Source organism: Manacus candei, unplaced genomic scaffold, assembly GCF_025592945.1.
Source record: "Manacus candei isolate 608988 ecotype Guabito, Panama unplaced genomic scaffold, ASM2559294v1 h1tg000138l, whole genome shotgun sequence".
In the NCBI taxonomy this organism is placed as follows: domain Eukaryota; kingdom Metazoa; phylum Chordata; class Aves; order Passeriformes; family Pipridae; genus Manacus; species Manacus candei.
Genome location: NW_026138186.1, coordinates 1 through 15859, shown reverse-complemented (window position 1 = coordinate 15859; position 15859 = coordinate 1). Strand labels below are relative to the sequence as shown.

The 15859-nt window shown below is 57.2% G+C and overlaps 3 protein-coding genes and 1 long non-coding RNA gene across 4 annotated transcripts in view; 2 read left to right on the top strand and 2 right to left on the bottom strand.

The window, feature by feature from the left end:
- The window catches only part of LOC127462734 (uncharacterized), a 37050-nt gene extending 36274 nt beyond the window's left edge, over positions 1-776 (top strand). Inside the window, exon 10 of the mRNA XM_051771616.1 lies at positions 636-776. Coding sequence (XP_051627576.1) covers positions 636-776 — 141 coding nt within the window. The remainder of the gene's footprint in view (positions 1-635) is intronic.
- A 5496-nt stretch (positions 777-6272) lies between these two features.
- Positions 6273-8742, top strand: LOC127462733 (zinc finger protein with KRAB and SCAN domains 1-like). Its single transcript, XM_051771615.1, has 4 exons — positions 6273-6337; positions 7899-7977; positions 8166-8600; positions 8726-8742. The coding sequence occupies exons 2-4, from the start codon at positions 7926-7928 to the stop codon at positions 8740-8742; spliced, it is 504 nt and encodes a 167-aa protein (XP_051627575.1). The 5' UTR covers positions 6273-6337; positions 7899-7925.
- A 3529-nt stretch (positions 8743-12271) lies between these two features.
- On the bottom strand, positions 12272-13624 carry LOC127462729 (uncharacterized). Its single transcript, XR_007900538.1, has 4 exons — positions 13601-13624; positions 13112-13214; positions 12785-12841; positions 12272-12635 (listed from the first exon to the last, which is right to left on the bottom strand). It is a non-coding gene; the product is annotated as an uncharacterized LOC127462729 (long non-coding RNA).
- A 22-nt stretch (positions 13625-13646) lies between these two features.
- On the bottom strand, positions 13647-15669 carry LOC127462732 (uncharacterized). Its single transcript, XM_051771614.1, has 6 exons — positions 15471-15669; positions 15245-15382; positions 14840-14954; positions 14144-14668; positions 13861-14010; positions 13647-13670 (listed from the first exon to the last, which is right to left on the bottom strand). The coding sequence occupies exons 1-6, from the start codon at positions 15539-15541 to the stop codon at positions 13647-13649; spliced, it is 1023 nt and encodes a 340-aa protein (XP_051627574.1). The 5' UTR covers positions 15542-15669.
- Positions 15670-15859: the final 190 nt, after the last annotated feature.

The window sequence follows — 15859 nt, the reverse complement described above, 5'->3', positions numbered from 1 at the left end:
CAAGGACAATTTTTGAGAGCTTTGCATTTAGATTTCATTAGTCTGAAGTAGTAAAATAAATGGTCTTGTGTGTATTTGTCTATATAGAATCATGGACTGGTTTGGGTTGGAAGGGACCTTAAAGGTCTTCTCATTCCACCCCCTGCCATGGGCAGGGACACCTTCCACTAGAGCAGGTTGATCCAAGCTGTCCTTGGACACTTGCAGGGATCCAGGGGCAGCCACAGCTTCTCTGGGAATTCCATCCCTGCCTGTCCCTACCCTTCCAGGGAAGGATTTCTTCCCAGTCTCCCATCTAACCCTGCTCTCTTTTAGTTGAAAAATCATTGCCCCTTGTCCTGTCCCTCCAGGCCCATATCAAAAGTCCCTCTCCCTCCTTTTTAGAAGCCCCCTTCCCTGGTGGGGTGTCTTCAGCTCCTCCCAGGACCTGTGTGTGTCTGTATCTATCTTGTATCTGTCTATATTTATAGACAGGATATATTTTAATACATTTCTATTCATATATTTATACCTAGATATTTATACACTGTAAATATTAATGCACACCTATCTACACAATGATGATAACTTTGTGTCCAGACCTACCCCTTCCATTCTGTAACCTTTTTGGGGTGTTTATTCCTTGGGATTTCCAGGGTCTCACTTTCAGTGGAGCAGATCTTTCCCACCTGGATCTTTGCTGCATCAACTTCAAGGTGGCCAATCTGAGCCACTGCAACCTGGCCCGTGCCAGCCTGTGCTGTGCCAGCCTGGAGAGGGCTGACCTGTTAAGCTGAAGCCTGTGTTTGTACATTTCTATGGCCCAGAAAAGGTCCAGCTGTGGTTTGTCCAACCCTGAGAAGGGCCCACAAGGGCTGCACTGAGTCTGTGACCATCTCAGCCCCAAATCCCCTTGTCCTCCTCCAATTCACACAGCTCTGAGGCAGCACCAGTGTGCAGCTACTGTGTTTCTGACTGGTTTTCCTCACAGAACTCCTTTCTGTGTGTGTTCCAGGTGCCAGCCTGAAAGAAGTGGCCATGGAGGGCAGTCAGATGACAGGAATGAACCTCCGAGTTGCAACGCTGAGAAACGCCAAACTAAAGAACTGTAACCTCAGGGGAGCAACGTTGGCAGGAACTGATTTGGAAGTGAGTTGGGATTCATTTTCCATCCTATTCCTTTCTCTCCTATCGTCAGCTGGTAACTGGGGGGATTGCTGGCTTTTGGCTGACCTCTCCAGCTTCAGAGTACAATGGAGTTCAGGTAAATGGACTTCCAGTAAAGCTTTGAACAGAGTTCTGGGTGCATTCCATTGACACTTCTTTTTCTTTTCCCCTTCCCAATTGTGACCTATCAGGTTGTGACCTCCAGAAAGCCAATTTGAGGGGCTCTGATGTGAAAGGAACCATCTTTGAAGAGATGCTGACCCCCCTGCACATGTCCCAGAGCATCAGACAGGGAAGAGAAGACGTCAAAGAGGAAGGAATCCAAACATTTGTTGTGACTTTCTTCACCTCCTCCCCTACCTGAGTTAGAAGGAATGGCTATTAGACAACTTCCATTTGCAGTAGTGCCTAAGTAGACTCTTTCTGATCACTTTTGGGGAGGGAATTTTTGTTTCAGAGGTGGAAAGAGAGAGTTTCTCCCTTTGTGAAGAGAGTGAGGAAGTGGGCTGGTTCTGAAACCAGAAAGTGGGGCTGGTTTGGTGGGGAGGGTTCGAGACTTTCATTGTTTAGCATTGCCTGACTTTGGAATGCATTTTAATTTCTAAAGCACAATATATGCAATTCTATTTATTAAGTCTGTCGCTGCAATATGAATAGAAAATGTTATTGCTGTATAGTAGCAAACAAAGTTGAGGTTTCCAGGTAGACAAGTGTCTTTACAGTCAGTGTCTTCATTCCTGCAGGGTGTTAATGCCAGGGGTGGTCACACAGTGCCCACAGGATGTGTTCAGGTCTCTGCTGGGCTGGAAACAGTGGGGAACTGTCCTCAGAGGTCCTAAATTGCTGTGGAGTAGTTGGAGGGCAGGGTTAGAGCAGCTTTATCCCCTCAAATGTGCAGAGGAAGCTGCTGCCCCTGCAAGGACCTGCCCAGAGCCCGGATTGAGTTCCCGCTTGGAGATCCCTGGGCAGAAATGGGATGTCTCAGTCAATGCTCTCCAAAGGAGTGTGAAATTGCACTCTCAGTCCCAGCTGGGAAGAAAAATTCCCCTGCTTCCACATGTCCTGAGCACTCCAGACTGGAGTTCCTGTAGCTTTTTCCTTCTTTGTTGGGAATTCAATGGACAGAGGAAAACACAGAAGTGTCCCCAAAGCAGAGAGAAGCTCTGGGGCCACAGCACCTGCTCCCCCCTCTTCTCATCCCTTCAGCAGATGAAGAAATGGCCCTCAATGTTTTCCCTCAATGTACTGTGGAAATAGTCCCTGAAAGCATGGGCATAATCCCATTTGCCAGGCAGATCCACTCTGGGCTGCCTAAAGTTGGTGTAAAAGCATCTTGCCTGGGGCCAAGTGCCCCTTCCACACTTGCTTTAGCTGTGGAAAAAAGCAGGGAAAGCTGTTTTTTGTGTGGGTACCCTTCACATCTCAGTGTTTGTGATCTTGGGAATTCTCTTGGACCTGGAACAATGGCAGATTATCTGTTGTCATGGGATTTGTACCTGGAGATTTTTTTGGTCTTTGTTTAAATCTTCCTTGAAAGTACAACTGATAGAAAACAATGTAAAAAAAAGGAAAAAAAAAAAAGACAAAAAGGCCATACGAAGAAAAAAAGGGAGGAAAAAGAGAAAAAGGAGAAAAAAGAGAAAAAAAAGACAGAAAAACAGTAAAAAATGAGACCAATAATAAAAAAGAAAGAAACAAGAAAAAAGAGAAAAAAAACACAGAAAAACAGGAAAAAATGAGACAAATAATAAAAAAGAAAGAAACAAGAAAAAAGAGAAAAAAGAAAACGAGAACGAAAAAAGAAAAAAGAGGAAAAAAGGAAGCAGAAAGAAAAAAAGAAAAGGAAAAAAGAAAGAGAAAACAGAAGGAACAGAAAAGACAGGAAAAAAAATAAAACCAAAAAAGTATTATCCTCACTCCGCTCACGTGCAAAGGGCCGCTCTGATCCGCCGCAAGGACTACAACTCCCGTGCCGCCCCGCGCGGCGCGCAGGAGTGACGGCAGACGTAAGGGGGCGTGGCCCCGCGCTGATTGGCTGCGGCGGTGTTCTCTAAAGGCGGTGCGCGCGCAGATCGCCGTGTTGACTTCCCGGAATCGGTGATGGCGGCGGGTCCTGCCTTTGTCTGTGAGAGCTGGCGGGGGGTGCGGGAGAGCGGGGTCTGGGGATCCCCTCGGGGGCTGCGGGGAGCGCGGCTGTGGGGGGAAAGGCTGGAGGGCTCGGGAGGGTTTAGCGCGGGGGTTCGAGGGTTCCCGAGGGTCAGAGCGCAGGGCCTTTGAACCGTCTTGGGGGCCGCGGGACCCGGGGGCCTCCCAAGAACCCGGAAGGGTGATTCGATTGCCGATAAAGTCCCTCGGAAAAAAAAAATCAGAACCACCCAACGAAAAAAAGAACCCTGAAAAAAGGAAAAGTGAGAAAAAGGTGAAGGAAAAACTGCAAGGGCCAGGATGATTTTATTGCTTTGGTTCGGTTTTTCCTTGTTCTCCTCCTTCTCAGATTCTTTGCTGCCCTCCTTTACAAAAGGTTCTTCTGCTGTTCTGTGGTTTTGTGGTCCGTTAGGGGCTTTTAGGGGTCCCTAAGGAGGTTTTTGAGGGTCTCTGAGGGGATTTGGTTTCCTGAGGGGACTTAGGGAGGTGGTTGAAGGTCCTTGAAGGGGTTTGGGAATCCCTGAGGGAGTTTTGGAGACTCCGAGGGAATTGGGAGGTCATGGGAGGCTTTGGAAAAGTGACTTTGAAGGAGTTTTGTGGGTTTCTAGGAGGGTTTCAGAAGTCCCAGACGGTTTTGAGGGTCCCTGAGGGGGTTTTTGGGGTCCCTGAAAGGGCCTGGGGGGTCCCAAGTGGGTTTTGCAGGTCACTGAGAGGGTTTAGGGGGTCCTGGAGGGGGATGAGGTCTCTGAGGGGATTTGTGGGGTCTTTAAGGAGGTTTTGATGGGTCCAGAGGTGGATTTCTGAGGGGATTTCAGGGGTTTTGAGAGGATTTTATGGGGTCTCTGTGTCGGCAAACCAACCCCAGGGAAAGGGGATCCCAATTCCCCCCCCGAACCGCAGAGACCCCCAAAACTCAGCAGACAGAGACCCCACAGGGAGGGGGGCTGGAGGGTCCCCTAAAGCCCAGCAGTGGGGTTCAGGGGATCTCCCAGCCCTCAGGGGAGGGGTCCTGTGGGTGCCCCCCAAAATACAGGGGGGAGATGTACCACATCTGGGGATCCCAGTGCCCCCAGTATTGCCCAGTGACCTCCCAGTGACCCTCAGTATGGCCCAGTAACCCCCTCAGTGACCAGCCAGTGTGTCCCAGTGACCTCCCACTGCCACCCAGTATGGCCCAGTGATCCCCCAGTATTGCCCAGTAACCTGTCTGTGTCTCCCCTTGTGTCCTGGTAATCCCCCAGTACCTCCCCAGTCCCTCCCAGTGCCCTCCCAGCATCCCTCAGTAACCTTCCAGTCCCTCCCAGTGCCCCCTGGTTCCCCAGTGTGTCCCAGTATCCCCCAGTAATCACCCAGTGCCCCCCAAATCCCCTCAGCTGTCCCCAGTGTGTCCCCAGATGCCCTTGGCCTTTCTGTGAGCGTGGGGGGGGCGGTTTTGGGGTCATAGGGTCCAATGGGGGGGCTCCTGGGGTGAGATGGAGGGTTGGGGACATTAGGGATGGGGTTTGGGGACAGTGGGGAGGGGTTTATGGACAGTGGAATTGGGGGTGTCAAGGAGGGAATAATGGCCATGGAGAGGCCCTGGGGATGCTGGAGACACCAGGGTTATCTTGGGGTGTCAAGAGGGGAATTAGGGACACCAAGAGGGTCGTGGGGACACCAAGGGGGATCTCAGGGTTCACCTGCTTGTGGTGCAGCCCCTCCTCTCCCACCCCAGGCTCTATTAACCACTCCCAAATGTTCCCTAACCCCCATTTTCCCTTTAATCCCCTCCACACACAGATCCCTTTGACCCCCAATGCCTCCAAGACCCCCAAATCCCCACCCAAACTCCCCAGATCCCCCCAAATCTCCCACAGCCCCCCCTCAAATCCCTTCCAACACCCCCAGAGAAGGATCACCCACACCCTGGGACAGGAACACAGTGGGCTGTACTGGGGGCACTGGGCTGTACTGGGAGGGCACTGGGGGGGTGTGCTCAGATGTCTCAGGACAAGGTGGCCCAGCTCCAGGAGAGATCCCGGGAGCAGTGAGGAGGTACTGGTCTGTGCTGGTCTGTGCTGGTCTGCACTGGTCTGTACTGGTTTGTACCCCCAATCCCCCCAGGCCCCTGAGTTGGTCCTGCTGCCCCTTGAGTATTTCCAGATCTTGCAGAACCAGGCATTTCATCAGCAAATGTGCAGGTGACACCAAGCTGGGGGTGTGTTGATGTGCTGGAAGGCAGGAGGGCTCTGGAGAACAAGTGGTGTGAGGAGAGGCTGAGGGAGCTGGGGGTGTTGAGGCTGGAGAAGAGGAGGCTCAGGGGAGACCTCCTGACTGTCTGCAAGTCCCTGCCAGGAGGTTGGAGCCAGGTGGGGATGGGGCTGTTCTGCCAGGAAGCAGCAGTAGGACAAGAGGGCTGGGTCTGGAGCTGTGCCAGGGGAGGTTTAGGTTGGATATTGGGAAGCAATTTTTTGCTGAGAGAGTAATCAGACCTTGGAATGGGCTGGGCAGGGAGGGGGTGGAGTCAGCGTCCCTGGAGGTGTTGAAGGTGAGAGTGGATGTGGCATCAGTGCCATGGTCTGGGAAGCACAACGGGGTTGGATCAGGGGTTGGACTTGATGATCTCGGAGGTCTTTTCCAACGTGTCTGATTCTGTGATTCTGTGATTGCCATTCCTGTGGCAGCACATGCTTGAGGCTCCATCCCCAGGGTGATAGAGATGTCTGTCCATGTCGATCTCCAAGGTTAGTCTGTAAATGTGTGGTGTTAGAAAAGCAGGCTGAGTTGTGGGCTGGTTGTAGAAGGAGAAAGAAGCCCAGAGGCCAGTGCAAGCAGGCAGCCCTGAGCTTGCACCTGATGTCCCCTCCCTGCAGGTTCCTGTCCTTGAGCCCAGGCCCTGAGGTGAGGCTGAGAAGTGGCGCGGAGGTGAGCCCAGAGCTGTCCCTGAGGTGAGGCTGAGAATAAGTGCAAGGCAGAGGTGCTGCTGAGGAAGGAGAGCCCTGTGGTGGGGAAGACAAGAAGCCGTGAGAGCCCCGAGCAGGTGCTGTGTCCATCCCCTGTGTGCCAGGTGAGCTGGGGCTTTGCTGCAGAGCTGCGGGCGCTGATTTGAGCGTCTCCAAGTGCTGAGATGGTGGGCACCCAGGAACACAAACTGTGCCTGGCCACGGAGCCTGCAAGGAGGAGCAGAGACAGCCCTGGCAGTGTGGGGGGCCAGGTTGTCCCTGTGCCTTCCCCTGCAGGCCCTGGCTGTCCCTGCTGGGCCCCTGTCCATCCCCATCAGGTCCCTGCCCGTGCCCCCGGGCTGAGCTCCCCCCAGGAAGTGCCGTGGAGCTGAAGCTGCTGCCATCCCCCCCTGCAGCCGCTGCCCCAGCCAAGGGAGCAGCAAAGGCAGGGCCAGGAGCAGAGGCAGCAGCAGGGGAGCCCTGGGGGGCCGGGAAGCTCTTGTGTGGGTCAGGAAAGAGGCGCTGGGCACGAGGCCGGGGCTGTGCTGAGCAGGCCCAGCCCTCACATCCCCCCAGCCAACGCCGGCTGCCCGGGGGGCTTGGGAGGGACCCCCAGCCCGTGTGCCCCACACTGAGCTGGCAGAGAGAGAGCCAAGGGACAGGGCCACAGGCAGGGCCACGGGTGAGGGACAGGCAGGGCCATTGCAGGGCCACGGTGAGGGCACAGCCTGTGGCAGCAGAGCTGCCCAGGGCCGGGGGCAGCCGGGGTTGTTGGTACCAGCCAGTGGTGGGGCCGAGCAGAGCACGAGGCCTCTTGCAGAGCCCTGGAGCAGCCTCCCACTTGCCAGCCCTGCCCTGGTGGGGTGACACTGTCCCCTCCCTACAAGACAGTCTCCCTGAAATTTTCAGGGGGACCTTTTGTGTCTATTCCTGGTTGCTGATTCCTTCTGGGGACCTGAGGGAGCCTCTTCAATCCCATCCATGGGGCACAATCTCCTCTCCAGAGCTTGACTCCTTGTAGACTTTGAAGTGAAATCTGTGCTGGCAGCTGCATCCTGAGCCCAAAGGCAGTTTGAGTCCCTGAGTGCTGATCCATCCTGGGGACCCAAGGGATCCTCTGCCATTCCATCTGTGCAGCAGGAGTCACGCTCCTGCCCTTGACTCCATGCAGAGGAACGAGTTCCATCTTTCTGTTTGGGAGAAGCCAGATGCTGCCCCTGGGCCATCAGAAGTGGTGCTGAAGCCTCTTTCAGCCCAGCCCCGGGTGCAGTTTTCTCATCCCCTCACTGAGTGCCCGCTGCCCCAGCCGGCACTGACCAACCAGGGTGTTTGGCACACTTGGTTTGGTGGTTTGGAGAAACAGCCTTGAACTGGCAGGGGGCCAGAGAACCTCCAGTAACAGCCCTGGAGAGTTTTAAATGATACTACATTAATACAGCTTTTGATTAGAATATAACAACTCAATCAAGTGCTCATGAAATGACCTCACTTCCATCATCCTCCCAATTAAACACATTTTTTTGGGCTGAATCTACCTAAATCTCAGTGGTTTGGGTTTTTCTGGACTGAATCTTGGTGTTTTGGAGGTATTTATGGTCACAGGATGCCCAGTGAGTTCTAGAAATGGACTTGGGCAAGAGGAACCCCCAAGCCAACGCACTCAGCCCTTGTTTTCCCCCCCATCAGGATTTGTCCTTCCCAAAGCTTGGTCGGATGGAGGAGGAGGCTGCAAGGAAGAGGAAGATGCCTTGGGCCCCCCAGGCAGGTGAGGAGGAAGTCAGTGTCCCTTTGGGCGGGTGTTGTGCTGGCTCTGTCAGCCCAGCATGGCCCCGGCTGCAGGACAACCCCGCTGGCGCCGCCGTCCTGCCGGGGCCGGAGTTGGGGGGATGTCCTTGGCCTTCCCTGTGGGCCGGAGGCAAATCCCCTGCCTGTCCTTCTTGCTTCCTGCCCCAGGCCCCGAGCTGAGGAGGGAGAGCGTGGAGGACAAATCCCCCCGTGAGAGCCTGGTGGGAGAGGCCGTTTTGAAGGGCTCCCCGGCGCAGGAAGGCAGCAGGGAGGAAAAGGGCCGGAGATCCCCCCGCAGGAGGGGCTCCAAAGCCAGCCCAGGGTGCTCTGAGGAGGAAAGAGCCAGCCTGTGCCGGGAAGGTGGCAGGAGCTTGAGCAGGAACTCCAAGGTCGTGGTCCCAAGGCAACATCCCACTAGAAAGAAGCCCTTCCAGTGCTTGGAATGTGGGAAGAGTTTCAGGAACAGCTTCCACCTGATCCGGCACCAGCACATCCACACAGGGAAACGGCCCTACATGTGTAGGGAATGTGGGAAGAGCTTCAGAGACAACTCTGATCTCCTCAGCCACCAGCGCATCCACAGTGGGGAACGACCCTACACATGTGAGGAATGTGGGAAGAGCTCCAACCTCCGCACCCACCAGCACATCCACACTGGGGAACAGCCCTACAAGTGCTCAGAATGTGGGAAGAGGTTTCAGACCAGCTCACATCTCCTCGTGCACCAGCGGACGCACACGGATGAGAGGCCCTTCCGCTGCACCAACTGCGGGAAGGGTTTCAAACAGAATGGCAACCTCGTCACCCACCGGCGCATCCACACCGGGGAGAGGCCCTACAAGTGTGGGGAGTGTGGGAAGAGCTTCACTCAGAGGTCTACCTTGAACAGACACCAACAGACCCACCAGTAAGGGAAGCCCTACAATTGCCCCGACTGTGGGAAGAGCTTCAGCTGCTGCTTCCACCCTGAATAAACCCCCTGATGTTGAGGCAACCCCTGGAGTCCAGTGACTGTCAGTCCATCCCTTTCAACCCCTTTCACAGGGGCAGGTTCTTCCAACAGAACCCTTCTTGAGGGTGTGTGGAGTTTCCTGCCTTGGCTGGGGCCCCACCAAGGTCACTGCTGGAGGGGGAGTTACATCCATCTCAAATTAAGAACTATTGCTTTTAAGCCAACTTTAGTAGAATTTCTTCAACAATTTCTTTAGGGTAGAACACTGTCTTATCTTATCCTGTACTCCTGGTAGTTTTAGTGTTTGTATTGTGCAGTAAATAATTCTGATGAAGATCCTTTGTTTGATCATTTGGAACCCTAAATAAATTCCTTTTTATCAATAGATCTGATTTGCCATCGTTAAAAGCTGGGGGACAAAAGTGGTTCAGTCACACCTCTGTAATTTCTCTAAACTGAAACTGTTGGCATAATCCAACTCTGAGATTGGATTCAGCAGCCCCCAGCACCTCACAGTAAGTTGGGAGCTCAGGGGGGGCACCCCCTCTTTTCCAACCCCTCCTGTGCCCAAAGACCCCCATGGGGCCATCGGACCTACCAGACAATCCCCCCTTTTCTACCCTTCTCCCTGTTCCTCCCACTTTCCCATTGTTCCCTCAATCCCCAGTTCCCCCCCCCAAGAAAGTTTTGGGGTCCCAAACACTACTTTTTGCCTCCTCTCTTGTGGATGCTGAGGGAGAAAATGAGGCTGCACACACAGAGTTCCATTGCGGGACTTGTCCGCCGACATTTTTCCGTGTCCCCTTTTATTCCTCTTCTCTCATGAGCAGCACCCCGTGTTTGTCTTTTAGTCCACCAGAATTCCCAGCATGGCCCCAAAGCAGTGCCCTGATCCCACACATTCCCCTCCCCTCATGTGCTGGCTGTGTTCAGCCACCAGAGAAAAACACAGGCTGGTCATGCAGGCTGGTTAAAGAGCATTTCCACTTGGAGAAACAACCTTCTCTCTCTCCAAGCACTCAGCCAAGGTCCATCCTCCCTTTGCATTCCCATGAACTCAGGGCAGGTGCAGAGTGACTCCGCTTGGTCCCACCTCTGCCCCTGTTTTGTTTGGACACGCAGAGTTCACGGCCAAGAGGGCCAGGACCCGGGCTCCTTGTCTTGGGGCTTGTCCCATGTACTTCCTGAGGACTTGGAATATTGAAACCAGGCAGATTCTGAACCCCTGCTCCTGATGCTGCCACAGTGCCCACACACTGGCCCTGCAGGCATGGCCTGCACTGAATGGCCAGTGCAGCAGGAGCCGTGGCTGCGGCAGCTGCCGGGATTGCTGCAGAGATGATCCAAGCAATCAGCCACCCACTGAGGATTTCTGCATTTCACAGTTTCCTTAATTCACTGTATCCTGCCTCATCCTCCCAGCTTCTGCTTAGGTTCCCTGGGAGCCACAGTCTGGCTCTTCTGCCCATGGGAATTATTAATGATCAATGGAGGGTAGATACATTTTGATCTGTGCTACAACTAAAATAACAAGGATTACTCACAGGGATGTTAAAGGCATTGTCAGTCACATGAATCACAATGTCAGGTGCAGCCAAGAAGGCATCTGAGTGACAGGGACACACCATGGCTGAGTCATTAAGCCAGTCAGAAAGAGTTAGTAGAGACAGTGAATTCCCCCTAGAACAGTGTCTTCCCGATGGGACATCCGGGCAGGGCTTGCTCTGCTCAGCATTCCCTGCCTACTCCCGGGATTCTTGAGGGACAGCCTGGTAAGTCCTGGCCGAAGGAGACCTGCCATCACCCTAAGTCCTGGCAAGGCTGCTGCCCGTCTCCTGCCCCAAAGAACTGTGCCCCTGGGGGACTTCTCTGCCAAAGGGCAGCCAAAGCCAAGGGGCACTGAGGTCTGCCCTCTTGCAGGCGGCTGTTGTGAGCAGCAGCTGGAGCAATTGGTGGCAAGACTTGGCATCTGTCAGAAGGCAGAAGCTGTTGCTCCTTCCTGGCATGATTTTGGGGTGGAAGTGATTAACAGCAGCACAAAACCCCCATCAGCTCCATCCCTGAAGATCCACCACACGAGGCCCTGTATTGCTTCAGCTTCTGCTCCTTCCTTTGTTGCCCTCAAGTGCTGGACATAGAGTTTAGAAGCCCATGCCCGTGTTTTGAAGGTGCCTGCATGGAGGAGAGGTTGAGCAGCTGCAGCCCGAGGCTGGTGTCCCAGCAGAGTCTCTGAGGATAGCACCAGTGGCGCTGGCTGGGGACACCTGAGTGTGGAAGGTGTGTCCAGCCTCAAGCAGGGCCACTGAAGTCAGTCAGGATGTCAGGCTGCAGCTGGAGCTGCCAAGGGTTGCTGTGAGGCTGGGGAGTCACTGGAAAGCTGTGGTGGCCACTTGCCCTGAAGCCTTTTGCCAAAGCGGATGCAACTGTGCCCACAGTCTGCCCATTTTTGGTGTCCTGGCGGGTGTGGGTGCCTGGGTGAGGAGGCCCAGGCGTTGTGGGTGCTGCTGCTCCTGGGCAGCCTCTGGTGCTGTTGTCTGTGGGGCGGAGCCGCTTGGGCAGCAGCGAGTGCACAGGCCTGCCCGAGGAGCCCAGCGCCCTGCCCGTGGTGGCAGCAGCTCTGTGGGCCCAGAGCTCTGGCTCAGAGGGGTGTTGGCCACAGCCCCTTGGCCTGGGCAGCCGTGGGGGCCCAGGCTGGCCACCAGCCCTGCCTGTGCCACTACCCCTCGCTGGCAGCACCCGGCAGACGTGCCCCGGCAGGGCCCCCTTGCCCTCCTTGTCCCCAGCCAGGCCAGCCTGGCCACCTTGGGGGTGTGCCCACCCTGCTGCTGAGGCCTGGCCTCCAGGGCTTCTGCCACAGGGCTGGGAGAGGCCTCGGGAAAGCACCAGAGCAGCTGGCTGGCAGGGAAGGAGGTGGCTGCCTGGGGGCTGCTTATGGCCTCTGCCCCCCAAGTCCTGGGGGCTTTTCCCTCCACCCTGCCCCTCGGGGCCTGCTCCCAGTATGTCCCCTTGCAGCCTTCTGCCACCCACCCCCTCACAGATTCCCCTCAAGGCTTCCTGCTCCCTTGTCCCATCAGGGCCTCCACAGCACCTCACCCCTTCCTGGCCTCCCAGCGCCCCCTCCCCTGCTGGTCTTTTGCTGTCACGCTGCACAGCGGGGCAAGTGTTGCTGAGCATGGGGAGCCCTTTTCTCCTCTTCCCCAAGGCCCTGTGCACACTGGGCACCAAAAAAACCTCCTGGGCTTCTGTGTGTGATAACATGGATGTAATATTCCCATGCTGGGCTCATAGGAGGTGCTTGCAGGGAAGAGGCATCTTCCCCACAGGCTCAGGTGGCCCCAGGAGATGGAGCTTCCTGCATCAGTTCCCCACAGAGCTGCAGCAGCACAGGCAGACACTGCCCTGTGGAAAAGGCCGGGTCTTCCACGCCCTGCACAGCCAGTCTTGGAGCTGCTGGAATCTGCAGTAGGGAGCCATCTGTACTGCTCTCAGCACGTAGCAGTGTTGAATTGCCAGGCCTGCCACGGCGAGTCTGATGTCTTCTGTCATGTCTCTACAGGCTGGAAGAGGCAGCAACGGAGACTACCAGAATGGGAAGAATGAAGTTCTCCGTACAGCTCTGATGATGTGGAGCGTTTGACAGGCCAGGTCTGAGATGGCAGGGTTGTCATCAGTGATGCCTTGAAGGGCTGAAAGAGAAAGGAAGAGAGCCAAGGTGAGAGGCCAGGGGTGTGGGGACGTGAGGAGTCCCTCCTGCCAGGGCCATCCCAGCCAGCTCTTGCCATGGCCAGGAGGGAACAGGGCCCAAGGGGATCAGCTGGAAGGTGCCCTCGCTCACCCTGGCAGATGAGCTGCAGCTCTGGCTGCTCCTGCTTCATGGACCTGGCGGCGATCCCTGGGAACACAGAGCCTGTCAGGCCCCAGAGGCACAGGTCCCCCGCAGCGGCGCTGCCAGCCCGGCCACACGGCCTCCTGCCCTGGCAGGGCTGAGCCCGGGGCCTTCCCGCATGGGGACGCCCCAGGGCTGGGCTGGCACAGGGCGGCAGCAGGCACCAGGCCACTCGGGGCTCCACATGCCCTGGGCTGCATCCTGCTGCCGCTGCAGCAGCCGGGGCTGGGGCCGAGCTGCAGCGGGGTGGGGAGGGACCCCGGCCTTGTGGCTCACCCAGAAACTTGATGGCCAGCTTTCGCAGGGGCTCCTCTGGGCTCTCCAGGAACGGCAGGGCCTGGCGCACGTACTGGCCCACTCGGCTCCTGTCCTTTTCCAGCTGCAAAGAGCGCCAGGGCAGAGAGGGAAGGCTCGGCTCAGGCTCTGCCCCTTGGCTGGGCACTCCCTGCCCCCAGCACGGGGCTCCCCTGCCCACAGAGCCCTGAGGCCTGGCCAGCAACTGCTGGGGCCGGGCTTTGGGGGGAGCAGAGGGCTGGGTGCTCCTGGGGAGCCGTGGGGCGGCCCTACCCCACAGCCCAGCTGGACCGGGGCTCCATGGCAGCCTGGCTGCGGGGCAGGGGAGCTTGGAAAAGAGCCCGCATGCCCCAGGGAAGGGAGCAGTGTGTGGGGCACAGGCTGGTGTCTGTGGGTGCAGCAGTGGACACAGGCACCCTGCCAGCCCCACACATTGGGCATCAGGGGCTGGGGCTTTGGGGCCGTCCTTACCAGGCACTCGGGAAACCTCCACGGCTGCTCCATGGTCACCAAGTCCTCAAGATCTCTCCACTTCAGGAACCTGGCTGCACCAAACAGTGCTCTCCAAGAGGCCTGCACAGCAACAGAGAGCGGGCCATGGCACCGCAGCCCAGGGCACAGCACCCACATCCCTGTGCCAAGGCCAGGAGGAGGCTGCAGGCGACCATGGGCCAGGGCAGGAGGCACAGCAGCCTCCTGCCATGGGGACACCAGAGCCCACGAGTCCTCACCTCTGCCACACGCTGGTTCTCATTGTGCCAGTTGAAGTAGAATGGCACCAGACTCAGGTACACGTGTGGCTTTAGGCTCTTGCTCCTCTCTGTCGCCTCCATCAGCTCCCAGAAGAGGAGCATGGAGAGCTGCTGCAGCTGGCTGTGCTCCTGGTGCAAAGGAAGAGGAAAAGACCTCAGCACTGGCTTCTCCAGGCCCACCGGGGCACAGGCCTGAAAAGACACTGGGCCCAAAGTTTCCTGGCAGCACTCAGTGCCCACGATGAGGGGCACAGAGCCTTACATTGTCAAAGAGTGGCCGCAGCGCCTCAAGCAACTTCAGGGCAGTAGGGGTGGATATTTTGACGATTTGGAAGTGCAGCACGTTGATGAACGCGGAGAGGGTCATCTGAACCGCGTCTGTGTCTGCATCCTGCAGTAGCTCCAGGAGGCTTTCATTCAGGCTCCGGATGCTCTTAGCCTGTGTGGAACACAATGCTGTGGTGCAGCCCCACGCTGCTGCCGCGGGGCCCAGAGGCCAAAGGTGCGTCCCAAAGGAGTCGGGCAGCTGAACGGGGAGGAGGAGAGCTGGGAGCAGCTGCCACAGCTGCCAAAGGCCAGCCAAGGCCAAGCTACTGCCTTGCACAGCCGCACGCTGCCGGCCCGGCTTCAGCCCCTGCCCCCTGCTCACCATTGCGGGATCCCTGCTGAGCACCACCAGGCCTCGGAGCGCCAGGCGACGCCTCTCCGGGCACTGACTGCGCAGGTGCCTGGAAATAATCTGCAGGACGCTGGGCCCACATTGTCTGGGGTTCAGGCAGTGCAGGACCTGAAAGGCAGGGAGCAGTGACGGGGTGCCCGGCCGGCAGGAGCCCAGACCCGCCCGGGGCTGGGCCCAGGCAGCAGCACAGGGTGCAGGCACCGTCCCGGGCGGCTGCGGCTGTGAGAGGGCAGAGAGGGGGAGGCAGCTGGGCCAGGCAGCGCTCGCCATCAGGCTCACCTCCACCAGGAACGCCAGGGCAGGCAGTTCCCACAGGGGCTCTCCCCTGCTGAGCCGCAGGAGCAGGCTGACGGCGATGCTGCGACCAAAGGAGCGGGAGACACGGCACAGCTCCCTGCAAGGGGGAATAAAGGTGCCAGAGACCCTGAGCCAGGTGGGCAAAGCTCTCCTGGGACTGACTCACACAGGCCTGGTCTTTGGCCACCAGCCCAGGAGAGGACGTGGGCACTTTGGGAGGTGGGTCCTCCTGTGCAGCCGCCCCTCTCCGCCTTTTCCACTCTGCTCAGCCATCCCTGGCTGCCAAGGCCCTCTGGCCCAGCAGCACGGGCACTGTGAGGGGTGGCCTGTGCACAGGGCAGAAATGACCTGTGGGGGTGTGGGGCAGTGGGGAGAAAGGGCTCTCACCTGGCCAGCAGACCCACTGCATAGTGGTGGCTGTCAGCCTTGAGGAGCATGTCCCAGCCACACTTGCGACCGATCACCATCAACACGTCCTCATCCAGCAGCTGGCGCAGCAGGGCTTTAACAGTCTGCACTGCAAACCTGTGTGCAGAGCACAGCCCAGGTCAGGCACAGAGCCCTGGCCCCAGCCCCGAGGGCGTGGCAGGGAGAGGGGACTGGGATGGAGCACCTGTTGGGGTTGGGGGGAAGGCTGCGCTGCTCCCGGCATCGCCTCCAGAAGGTCTCGACCTCCTCTGACATCTCCTCTGTGCTGATGAAAACTTGGAAGAGCAGAGTCAGAAGGAGGCGGGGGAAATTGTCCTTCACTGCACTTGGGCACCAGGAGTGGGACAGCTGGAGGATCTCCCAGAGTGCCACAGTTGCCTGCCAAAGACAAAGCACCCAGAGACAGCTCTCAGGGCCCAGATGTCCATGTGGCAGGGCCCAAGCGTAGCAGGGACAGGCCAGAGGAAACACAGGGGGATCCCCCAGCCTGGTGTCCCTGAACCTGCCCCTAAGGCAGGCCTGCAGCCCAGTGCCTGGGGCAGGGAGAAGCAGTGGTGAGGGAGGATGGAAAGG

Bases quoted from the DNA above. Each gene is read 5' to 3' on its own strand.
- LOC127462732 (XM_051771614.1), bottom strand. From the start codon at position 15,541: ATGTCAGAGGAGGTCGAGACCTTCTGGAGGCGATGCCGGGAGCAGCGC. The intron at 14,955-15,244 runs GTGAGAGCCCTT...TCCCCCTTGCAG, and splicing joins GCAGTGGGTCTGCTGGCCAG to GGAGCTGTGCCGTGTCTCCC. The intron at 14,669-14,839 runs GTGAGCCTGATG...CCTGCCTTTCAG, and splicing joins CCCTGGCGTTCCTGGTGGAG to GTCCTGCACTGCCTGAACCC.
- LOC127462733 (XM_051771615.1), top strand. From the start codon at position 7,926: ATGGAGGAGGAGGCTGCAAGGAAGAGGAAGATGCCTTGGGCCCCCCAG. The intron at 7,978-8,165 runs GTGAGGAGGAAG...TTCCTGCCCCAG, and splicing joins GCCTTGGGCCCCCCAGGCAG to GCCCCGAGCTGAGGAGGGAG.